Source organism: Aethalodelphis obliquidens, unplaced genomic scaffold (assembly GCF_003676395.1).
Source record: "Aethalodelphis obliquidens isolate GAN/ISIS:26980383/991018 unplaced genomic scaffold, ASM367639v1 scaffold31, whole genome shotgun sequence".
In the NCBI taxonomy this organism is placed as follows: domain Eukaryota; kingdom Metazoa; phylum Chordata; class Mammalia; order Artiodactyla; family Delphinidae; genus Aethalodelphis; species Aethalodelphis obliquidens.
The window spans coordinates 16817519-16829814 of NW_020837975.1; the positions used below are offsets into that span (position 1 = coordinate 16817519).

Here is a 12296-nt window from a genome sequence, read left to right on the forward strand (position 1 = left end):
GAGGTTTGCATCCTGTGGCTCACGGAGATGCTGAGGCAACTGTGACTTGCATGGTGCTCGGAGGGGCCACCGAAACCCTTCAAGGAGTCCCCCGTTTCTTCTCCCTCTCCTGGGACACGTGTTTCTCCCCACCTCCCCAAATGCAACCTCATGAGAGAACTGCTTGATCTGAGACAGATTAACATTGACACTTTGCAATAAATGTCACCAAGACTAACCACTTGGGTCATACATTCCACTGAGGGTTTTTTTGATGACACACAATGGTCATTTCAACTTTTACTAAATCTTGTTGGAAATGTCTGATGGATCTGTTTTAAAACATTGAGAAGTCATTTCCAAATAGTTTCTCTCACCCAGATTTCTCCAGAGCCTGCCTTCTAAAAATTCTGACGCTTAAGAAGGGAATCAGCACAAAATGGACTGTAGTTCTCAACTTCTTCCACTAGAGGGAAGAATTCTCCACTATTAAATCTAATCTTTTCATTTGTCCATGAAAAACCAAAAACCTTCACAGAAAAGGAAAGTCAAAGCATTTGCTTGTTATATACTCCTCAGATTTTATTTTTCAAAGGAGCCTTCATTTTTCTATGGAAACTCAGGATTTTACAAGCAATGCTGTCTGTCCTCAGTTTCACCTGTACTGTATCCAGTACTATATTGCTATATTCACAGTAGAACGGACTTTTGTTTCTGAGTAATCAGTCTAATGTTTTAAGTTTCTGATGAAACTTACACCTTAATCAAAAACCACAACAATCCTTCCATCAGGTGGCTGTGTTATTGTTCTTTGTGTTTTTCTGAGGCTTGGGTAATGAAAGTATTTCCCCACTCCATCGTAATTGGCATTTGCATCTAAAGTAATTCATGAATGTACAGGAGCAGATGAGGCCTGGCACATAGAGCAGAAGGTAATGGTTCTATAGGTGTATCTTCTATAATGCACTTTGGGCTAGAGAAATAGAAAAATCACATGTAACAAAAACAAGTACGTTTTTGAGCAATACGGCATTGCACGAGTAGGAACCGCATACATTTATCTACCAGTATTTCCCTTTGAATATGCTCAGTGGCTGCTACATTGATTTAGCTGCATTTCAACTGTCTGCAACCGACACTTGCTTCTTCGCTTTATTTAAAAGCAACTGCTCTTGATAGCAAAGATGTTGGCTAGTCATTTATATATTGGCATGAGAAGTTTTGTGCCCTTTCAAAATTCAGCATTATCCATAATAGAGTGTAATATTATCAGATTACCTGTATTAGTATATGAATGCATTCATAAGCAATGCACATATGCTTTAAAGCAGCTAATGGCTCAACAATCCCTAAATAAAAGACATCCAGATATTTAAAAGCACAGCTGAAACATTTGTACAAATATACAAAGAGAAAAAAACAATCATTCAGACACCATGAAACTTCTGTGATAAACAGATTTGTCTGAAATCGGTCTCTATCATCCTGGACAAGCCTCCCCAACGAGGCAGGGAAACTTCTACAATGAAATCGTGGTTCAAAATCTACGGAGGGATGTCTTTGGGGCCAAGCTCAGTTTTTCCTCCAGGAATTTTAACAGAGCTACGAAGTCTTTGACTCGAAAGAGTGACTACACCCAGACTTGTTTAATAAGCTGGAGGACGCTGATAATTTTGCTAATCTAGATAGGACATGACTGGACGCTGACCATCTGTGACTTAGAGTATATCGTCAAATCGTGAAAATAAATGCTGGTGATCATGCATGTCCTGGGAATGTCGGGATGCAGAGGACTGAGGAGACCAGATAGGAATATCTCATGCAGTCAAAGTCAAGTTTACTTATGGTCCTACTTAAGTGGCCAGGAAAGAACAACGCACACACGTCGGGACTGGGACTGGAACGGCTCACAAGCAACACAGGTGCTATTTGCCACTGACGTCTCCGGCTTGGATCAACAGGAGAGCACGAAGGTTAGGCTGTGCTGATTGTTTAATAAGAAAATACTACTTTTTTTTCTAGAATCTTCTAAATAATGTCTTACACTCGATGGGTATGATATGATCAGGAAACATATCACCTTTTCCTAGCCCTTTTGTCCGAGAGGCTTGATTACAAGGAAGGAATCTCAAACAACCAAACACCCAGGGATTTAAAGGCAATTTTTTTTTTTTTGACAAACAAACAACAGGGGGGGAAAAAGCATGATAAAGAGGAGACGGGTATTCTCTTCGAGGTGGAGCAGTGAGCTCAGTTGGACACGGAGGGCGGCGGGCCGGGACGCCGGGTCTGGATGATTTTTGGCTTTGGGGACGTCTTTGGATCCTCTTCTTCCTCGATGTCACTGTCACACACGTGCACGACGACACTTGGGGTGGACTCAGTCCCTGCATGGAGCTCATACTTCTCTCCTGAAAAGCAAGAGAAATGGGGGGTAAGAATGTGGGAGGGATTTCTGCACAAATGATTTGGTGAAGTTTGTTTAGGAAGTGAGGGCGCATTTTACGTGTCTCAGGAGATGCTGAGTCTTCTCCAGGGGTGGTGTTGGAAAGTGAAATGAGATTGATCCGTCTTTGCATCTCAGCTCTGCCCCCCGTCACCTGTACAGCCCTGAACAGGCCCCTTCACCTCTCTTAGCCTCAGTATCCGCAGCTGTAAACTTCAAAATGGTAATAACTACAGTCCAAGGGATTGGGGTGATGGGCCTGGCAGTAAGTTACCAGTTTCTCTTCTATTTCCCAGCATTGCTGTTAACGGCTGAGTAATCCTGAGCCCATTACCTCACTCCTTCATCTTTTGGAGAAGTTCTCCAAGTTCTCCTCTTGCTGTACATTTCTTATGGTAAGAGCTGCCCCAGGACGGAATAAGCTGGAATCGCCGCTCATCTGGGATTTCCAGTGGTTACATGGTAACAGGTTTTTTTTTTTTTTTTGCGGTATGCGGGCCTCTCACTGTTGTGGCCTCTCCGGTTGCGGAGCACAGGCTCCGGCCGCGCAGGCTCAGCGGCCATGGCTCACGGGCCCAGCCGCTCCGCGGCATGTGGGATCCTCCCGGGCTGGGGCATGAACCCGTGTCCCCTGCATCTGCAGGCGGACTCTCAACCACTGGGCCACCACGGAAGACCCCGGTAACAGGTTTTGATGATGGTCAAGTTCCCTCCAGTTCCAAGAGTCTATGTTGTGGCCCCTTCCGTTGCGGAGCACAGGCTCCGGACGCGCAGGCTCAGTGGTCATGGCTCACGGGCCCAGCCGCTCCGCGGCATGTGGGATCTTCCCGGACCGGGGCACGAACCCGTGTCCCCTGCATCGGCAGGCAGACTCTCAACCACTGCGCCACCAGGGAAGCCCTAGTAGTCTATTCTTGACTGGTTCTTCTTGTAGTCAATTCACTATTAGCCAGCAGGCTTCCTGTCTGTCTCTGTTTCAATTCAGGGTGTATCTACTGAGCATCTCCCATGCTCTGGCCCATTGCTAATCATAAAGGATACAAGGCACATTCAAAAATATTTGTGTCTTCCACAAGAGCACAGCCCAGTGATGGCACAGGGAAACAGAAAGTACCACAAAATACTATGGTAAGCGCTGGGGTGGCAATATATGTCAAGGACAGTGGTACCAAATTGCAAGGAGCAAGTAACTCTGAAAGGCTTCCCAGCGGAGGCGACAGCTGACCTGGGTCTGAGAGACAAGTAGAAGGCGTCCAGGAGGTGGGAGGGTGCAAGGGGCATTCTCAATCTGCATGCTTGTAACTTCTCAGGTTAACTGCTGACACACTTAATCTTCTTCCGACGTCCTATCTTTCCTTTCCCATCCTTCATGGATGGGAAACACCTAAAAGCAATGTCTCCCAGACAACCTCCTGGTCAGTGGCTCTCCAGGTCTCACTAGATCAAGTCCTCATTTCTTAGACTAGGACAAAAGACGCTGCACGGTCTCTCACCAATCATGACAGCCACATTTGTATACTCACCAAACCAGATACTTTTATTTGCTATAGTCTCACCTAGTCCCCGAAGTCCTGCCCTCCCTCCAGGATCAAAGCCAGACACCACTCAGTCCAGGCATCTTGCCTGTCCTCCTCAGTCTGCAGTGGACAGTGCCCTTCCGGAGGGCCGGGGCCAGGACTGTCAGCGCCAGAGCTGGGGTCGCGTTTATGTGCTCCTGTGTGCACCTTGGGAAATGTCCATGGTGAAAACAGCAAACGCTTGCAAGGCACAGTTTTAAATTTAGTGCTGACGTTAGGGACTGAGAAGCACTGACAATGCAATAAGCATCGCATCTCTTCTAAGTGATGCTGAGGGGGATGTGAATGTTCAGAGTCGTGTGTTGCTATGGGTTGAATTGTGTTCCCCACCCCCGTCCCTGTCCCCACCAAAGACGGTGAAGTCCTGACCCCCAGTACCTATGACCATGACCCTATTTGGAAACAGGCTCTTCACAGATGACTAAGTTAAAATGAGGCCATCGGGGTGGGCCCTATTTCAAAATGACTGGTTTCCTTATAAAAAGGGGAAATTAGGACATGGGCGCTCATCCAGGGAGAACTGCATGTGAAGACTGAACTTACGTTGCCACAATCCAAGGAACGACCAGAAGCTACAAGAGAAGCCTGGGCCAGATCCTCCCCCAGCACCTTCAGAAGGAGCATGGCCCTGTGTTGATCCAACACCTTGATCTTGGACTTTTAACCTGCAGAATGTGAAGCAATACGCTGCTGTTGTGTGAGCCACTCAGTCTGTGGTCCTCTGTTGTGGCAGCCCTAGCAAACGGATACAGCCATATCTTGCTAAGAGAGTTCTCTCTGTCAAGAGTCGGAGAAGTCTTTACTGGACCTCCACACCCCGCCCCGAACCAACACCCTGGATGAGGGCCCCGGATAGTTCACAAGAATGGAGCATCACACCTCCAGCACTTCCCTGGACCTTGGCAGCAACAAAGAGGGCGAGAACTAGCTAGAGCCACAGAAATACGGCCATAAAGACTCTATAACTTAAAGTCGAGATTGGGTGAAATTGTAGGTAGAGAGAGTTATGTGAATAAGGTTGACCTTTTTTTTTTTTTAATCTCTGGACTTTCTATTCTATTCCATTCATTTATTTGTCTACCTTGATGCCAATACTACACTCTCTTGACTACTGTAGCTTTTCTTTTTTTAATTAATCATTAATTAATTAATTTTTGGCTGTGTTGGGTCTCCGTGTCTGTGCGAGGGCTTTCTCTAGTTGCAGCGAGTGGGGGCCACTCTTCATCACGGTGCGCGGGCCTCTCACTATCGCGGCCTCTCTTGTTGCGGAGCATAGGCTCCAGACGCGCAGGCTCAGTAGGTGTGCCTCACGGGCCCAGTCGCTCCGCAGCATGTGGGATCCTCCCAGACCAGGGCTCGAACCCATGTCCCCTGCATCGGCAGGCAGACTCTCAACCACTGCACCACCAGGGAGGTTGACTTTTTTGATACAGAGAGCTGACGGGGCCAGCGTGGATTCAGGAGAGGAGAGTGACAAAAACAGGGAACACGGAGCAGAACTCGTGCTACGCTTTGCTTCCCTGCCGGCTGGCAGGGATGGAGTCTGTCCGAACCTAACTTCCCTGGAATCCACACTGAACTTATTATCCTACATGCCCTTGTAGTTGGGATGTACACAATTGACGCTACTCACAGCTCAGTTAATTGTGTTTGTTCCGTTCTCCTTTAAAGCAATTTGTCATTTTTACCAAAAGCCCAAGGGAGGAGAGCCACTGCAGACGCTGCTAAACAGAGGAAGCTGTGTGCAGCCGGCTTCACCTCAGCGGTCCATGAGAGGCTCCGGGCAACAGGTGGGCAGACCTTGGGTGGTGGCTTCTTTGAGCAGCTGTTTTCAAACACCTGACAGCTTACTGGGGGCGCTTGTTGCAAAGAGCGTTTAGCAGCACGAGGATGCAACTCTGCGACTTCAGAGGTAGTGGCATCTACTTTGGTACCCAGCACCCCTAGGTGCTTCTCCGTGTTTCAGTGTCTGGGTGGACGCTCTTACATGGTTTGGTGTGACAGGCCGGGGGCAGTGGTCCTGAGGATGCTGGTGTGCAAATAACTTGCCCCCTCCCTTCCTCCAGTCCGCACCATAATTTTTCGTTGGAAAATGATAATAGTGCGGGGAGAGGGTAGCAGAGGGAGGGATGCTGAGGATGCAAACGGGAGAAGAAGCAAGGCATCCCAGATCAGCTCTGCGGCCCCTCCCGGCCACCAGCACTCTTCGTCTTTGGCCTTCTCATCTTTGTTTCTGAGAGAACAGCAAATCCTGTGGACAATGATGGAGTTCATCGTACCCAGGGTTTCTAGAATTTTCTCTTTCCTCCCGGAACGCTTTGCAAGTCTGAATGAGAGACACCTTCAGACAAGAAACAGAGAAAGAAATAATTTCTGAGTCATCAGATGAGGTAGTTCTTGTTTTTCTGCACAGGATTCCTTCGACGTCCTCCTGTTTGGAGAAGCAGTGCCTTTTGCAGAGACACTAGTGGCTGCCGTGGTCCCCTCCGTTGCCCTGTTGGGTGTGATGCAGGGATGAGGCGAGCAACAGCCTCTCATCTTCTGATGGGGGGATGACAGAAAAGAATCTGCCATGGCAGATGGAGACCAAGGGACCTGGGGGTGAGGTGGTGACAGCAGGGACCCCAGCCAGGGGACTGATCAGATGTTGCCCTTTCTTCATCTGTTGGAAAGAAGCTAGCTTTTAAAACAAAAATAGTAGTAAAATGTGCATAATGAAGCTAGCTGTTTGATGAAACCCTTTCTCCGCCCTGGCTTGGATAAAGAATATTCTCTTAAAGACACCTCTAATTGCAGTGTGTTTATCTATTTGAAAAGAGATGCTTTCCTCTTAGACTAGGTGCGCTGGGGACACACTTGGGATGCGGGCCACCCTGTGCAGGGCAACTTTCACATTGAGTCAACAAAGTCAGACTACTTGGTAGTAGAGCTGTTTTACTGCTGTGACCCCATTAATGCTGACATTTCACTGTTATGTTTTTGGAAACTTTCTTACTATCAAAATCCGGCAAAGCCCAACAGCTGCTGAGAGCCCACAGAATCATAAGACATAGCTTTGGTCTTGCTTGATTGAACTTTTCTGTTTTTGGCCTCACCTTCCCTTTGGGCTTCAGCTAATTCCTCTACCATGAAGGCTGACGTCAGTGCCGTCACCCCCTGGGGCCCCACTGGGCTCAGGAGGCGAAGAGGAGGGGTGGCCAAGCAGACCAGTGTGTCTTTTCAAGGCCAAGCCAAGGCTCACCCTTCACACTCCCAACTCCTCGAGTTCGTATTCAAACTGTCCTCTCCCCAGGCCTCAGAAAAGAGGCCAGGACCAGAAGCCCTCAGAAGAGGCATTGGTTAGGGTTTTCTACCTCCTTCCATGAAACAAATTCCCAGCCAAGCAAGTGTAGACTCCTCTGGCGCGTGGTCACACGTTAAATTCTCATCCAGGCCTTTGGAACTGTCATGGGCTTGGGCACAGTTCAAAAGACGTGTGTACGTTTTAGCTTTCCCACTAAGCTAAAAACCACTGAAGGGCAGGTATTTGTCCTATTTTCTGTGAGCTCTCAGTGCCAGGACATAGGAGGTGTCACAGACACTTGCCATCTATCTGAAACACACCAGCAGCTATTTACTGAGCCCTTAGTAAATGCCAGACACAGCTCTAAGTACTTCACATAAATTGGATACTTAAATTACAGCAGCAGCTCTGTAATGTGGGTTTCATAATGTCTCGATGATACAGGAGGACATTGAGATCACACAAGTAGTGAACGGCAGAGCCACGATTCAAAGTCAGGTCTACCTGACCTCAAAGAATGAGCTCATAATTCCTCTCCAGCCCCGCCTCTCACGACTCTACTGCTTTCAGATTCTACAAGAGAGTCTGTTGAAAGTCTGCTGAAAGTCCTGGTTTTAACTTTTAATATTCTCTCATGGTAACTCATGTTTTCGTGAACAGTCTGTAGCTAAAGTTGGGCATTTATTCCTTCTGCATCTTGCCCTTTTTGGTTTGGCCCATTGCTAGTTATTCTAGGTAAGATCTTCTTGACAATGAACCTTGTTAGAAGACAACACTTAGTAAATTATAAAAAATACAGGGACTACAAATTATAGATGGAGATAATTTGCATCTCTTATGGTAACTTTGGACTCTCTGGAAATAGATCCTCCATGATTTCTTGTTGCTTTACCTCTACTACCTCTCATATTCAAGGTGAATTCTCAACAGGAAAGTTACGTGTTGTAGTAGATCGACTGTGTTTTGCAAAGACGGTCATAATATTTCCTGCCCGACATTACTCTTCTAGAACCTTGCCACTCCTGCACTGAGGACTGCTTCCTCTTTGCTCCTTCCCCTAAAATCTGTTCGGGCCTCTAGGATGCCCTGACTAATACAGTATGGCAGAAGCAACCAGTGCGACTTCTGAGTTAGGTCACAAAAATGCCAGGCGCTACCACCTGGCTCTGCCAGGGTGCTCATGCTTGGAACCCTGCCTCCATATTATAAGGAAGCCCAAGCAGCGCCCGAAGAGGCTCCCATGGAGAAAAACCACAGCCTATCTGGGCTGCCAGCCAACAGCCATGCCAACTTGCCAGCCAAGTGAGTGAACCATCTTGAAAGCTGATTCGCCCATGCCCAGGTGAGTGGCCCCAGCAACGCTGCACGAAGCAGAGATGAGCGCCCCCCTCGGACCCTGCTCCAAGAGCAAACTCGTGAGCAAAGTAAATGATTGCTGTTGCTCAAGCCCTACGTTTTGGCGTAGTTTGTTATGTAGCAATTGATATGTGGGGCACAGGTCATGTAAGTTCTTTGTTCAAGAGCAAGCTGACCCCCTACAGCTGAGTTGAAATTCATTGCCTTTGGTGATTTTTCCTCTTTGCTTCCCTGCTCACGTGCTATGTTAGAATGGATACTTCACCAGTTCCAGTGATTCCTTCCAAGGGGAGGGAGTTCCATTAGCCCATCACTGGGACCCCTCTCTCTGGCCCCTCTTTTACTCCTCCGCAGTGGAAGAGGAGTGACATCTAACGGGTACCTCTGGGGAAAGGAACTGGCAATGCCAGCTCACCCTGTGCCGCCTCTCTCTTGATCCAGCCCTGCCTGCAAAGGGCTTGTGCTCTGCCGTGCTCTTGGCCACGTGCTAAGCCCAGCAGAAAAAACCCTGCACTGTGGGGCAGTCTGACTGTTTCCATCTCTGGGACAGGCTGGGTAAAACTGCATGGCTCTGGGTTTCACTATTTTTTTTTTTTTAATAGGATTCCTTTGGCTAGTTTTTTTGGTTTTGTTTTGTTTTTTGTATGCACCGCGAGGCTTGTGGGATCTTAGTTCTCTGACCAGGGATTGAACCTGGGCCCATAGCAATGAAAGCGCAGAGTCCTAACCCCTGGACAGCCAGGGAGTTCCCTGAACTTGACTACTAGGGAGCCCTGGCTGTCACTCATCTTGGCCGCCTTCTCAGCGTTAGTCTTTCATCAGAAACAAAGCTGGTGTTATTAATCTTATTTACCTTATTTCTTATCTAACCCTCAGCAAGTTCTGAACCAAACAGGAAAAAAGCAGGTGTCAGTTATTAATCTATACTGAATTTTAAGAATGGATGATGGCTTATCAAGGCAAGCGCCAAGAGCATCTCTAACTCGACCCTTGAACGCAGGGCCATGCTGTGTTGTGTGCTGAGTGCTACACTTCAGTGTGGATTAACAGCCCTTTAACATTTGATTAAGAAAAAAACTGAAAATGCCAGTATAAAATCATTTCAGGCTTGGCCATGCTGAGTTGACACTGCAAACCCCTACCCCCAATTTTTAAGATTGTAAATGTGATTTTTTTTCAAGAGGAAGTAGCGGGCATCAGTCCTGATTTATGGAATAAGCAAAATGGAATTTCCATGTGGGTTATTTTTACTGAACATGCTGCCTGTTGGGAGGTTGAACACAGAGACTGAGGGAAGGGTTCAGAATGATTTGAAAAGTGTTTGAAAGGGTTCACATTTGGATTGCCTTTTTTATCAAGTGTTAGGGTTAGGACTTGATAGCGTTTGGCAGGGAGGGGAGGGCCCACAAGCCCTGGATTACCATTCTCTGGTCAACTGTGTAGACGGAGACACCTGGCCCTGGTCTGGCTCTCAGATAGGGGAGAGGTGGGGAGCCGGGAAGGGGTGAGGGGTGACTGGTACCTCCGTTCCTCTACCCCAGGCACCAGCCAGTATTTGAGCTTACTGTCTTTTAACCCTCTCTCCATCCTGGCAGGGCAGATGCTGCTTTGGTTTGGTGCCCAACGGGTTCCTCAGTAGGAGGACTGAGTTATAGTGAAAAACATCATAAAGTTGCTCAAAGCTGCACCCTCCCTCCCACAGATATGTTATTTCACGATATTTTTAAGTTATTTACTGGCAATCTTGTCTTCCCCTATTTTTCCAAAGGGAAGGAAAGAAAATGTGTGTCTGTGTCTGGGAAGGGGGCGGGGAGCATGTCTCTGTACTGTCCCCCCTCTTGCCCCACTTGTTTCTGCTCCCACACTGGTACCTGACACCTTACTAGGCACTCCTGGCCTCTGTGTCTCTGATGACTCTTTGCCATACTTGAGAACCACCCGATAAATACCACCACAGTGTAATTAGTGTGCTTCTCAATCAGAGGTGCTACATTCCCAATGATGTCTGGAAATGTGATGTGGATTTTTTTTTTTGGTTGTCATAGGGACTAGGTAGGGTGTGGATACTGGCATTTAGTAGGTGAGGCCCAAAGATGCTAAATGTACTGCATTGTTAGTTCCAAAATGTCACATTGAGAAACACTGAGCTAAGAGCTTAACATGAGCACTTACATTTCAGCAGGAGACTAAGATACGGTTTGAAAATCAGGTGACAATAAGTAGGTAACACACACTAAGCATTTACTATTATCTCATTTGATGTTTGCAACGATCCGATTTTACGGTTGAGGATGCTGAGACACAGAGAGGTTAAGAAAGTTGCTCAAAGTCACACAGCTAATAAAATGTGGAGGCTGGATTCAAACTCACATCCTGAGTTTTAATCATCATCCTAAAGCAAGAGAAATACCTCTCTTCAAGTTGGAGCTTGATTGACAGCTACAAATTAAAAGAGGAGATGACCCAGGGCAGAGGGACTTACTGAAACTTTAAATATCACAGCTGGTAGTTTCCTGGTGGTCTAGTGGTGAGGATTTGGTGCTTTCACTGCCGTGGTCTCGGTTCAATCCCGGGTCGGGGAACTGAGATCCCGCAGCCGTGCAGTGTGGCCAAAAATATAAATAAATAAATAAGTAAATAAATAAATAAAATCACAGCTATTTGTTAGCCCTCTATTCATCAGATCAGTCTGAGAGTGGAGAAAGAACTGATTTTCTAAGCAGAAGTAGAAAGAGGGATTTAGGATTTTTTTTTAAAAATCCAGGGAGGAAGAAGTATTTGCAGAGAGGGAAGTCTTCTGCAAATGTTTTCCCTCTGATTCCGTAGTGATTCCACAAGCTCATATTTAATTTTGGGAACCCTCGGAGAAAAATGCAGTAGGTAGACGTGAGGGCAGGATGAGTCACTGAAGAGCAACTCTGTCCCTTTCCTTTGCACAGCAGCTGTTTCTGTCAAAAAACGCCCTCTAGGCTTCAGTGGCAGAAGGTATAAAGCAAAGCCTAGACCAACCCAAACATTTCACTGGCAGTTCCGAGAACAAGCCCATGTAAATAACAACCGACACCTCAAAGGACGCGCACCTTGTTCTTACTGCCTGGTAGACTCTGTAATTCATGTACTGGCAGAGGAAACAAGAAACCTCTCTGAGGATGCCTTGCTAAACAATACTGCTCAGAGCAGAATGATCACAGAACCCACTATGGATTTGATAGTTCTTATGTACCAGGCACCGGGCTAAGTGCTTTATGTATATTATTTATTGTATCTTCATAATGAGCTTGCAAGTTGTCAAATAATCACCATTAAATAAAAAGAGGTGCAGCGGGGGAAGTAAATTGCTCCAGGTCACCACAAACAAGTGGTGGAGACAGGACTCCAATGGAGGTCCACCGAGTGCGAAAGCATGACCGCCCTATTGCCTGTGATGTTCAGGAATGAGGTTGGGAGGGCACAGAAAAGACATCGGGGCTACACATGGACCTCCCTGCCTCAGTAGGTCTGGAATATGTGCATGTTAGGCAAAGATTATCCATGTGAGTGATTGGGGGTCTTCCTCACCCACCCCTCTCCTCAGCCCCAACCCTCAACAAACTAGGAAAACAGAAGTGGTCTTTGGTAAGATGGAGGAGGGCTAAGGGGAGGGAAAGGAAGAGGG

The 12296-nt window shown here is 47.1% G+C and overlaps 1 protein-coding gene across 1 annotated transcript in view; it reads right to left on the reverse strand.

Moving 5' to 3' along the window:
* Positions 1–1997: 1997 nt before the first annotated feature.
* RCAN2 (regulator of calcineurin 2) overlaps positions 1998–12296 on the reverse strand; it is a 267126-nt gene continuing 256827 nt past the window's right edge. The window contains exon 5 of the mRNA XM_027127437.1: positions 1998–2390. Within this exon, the coding sequence (XP_026983238.1) occupies positions 2230–2390 (161 nt within the window). The 3' untranslated portion in view covers positions 1998–2229. The remainder of the gene's footprint in view (positions 2391–12296) is intronic.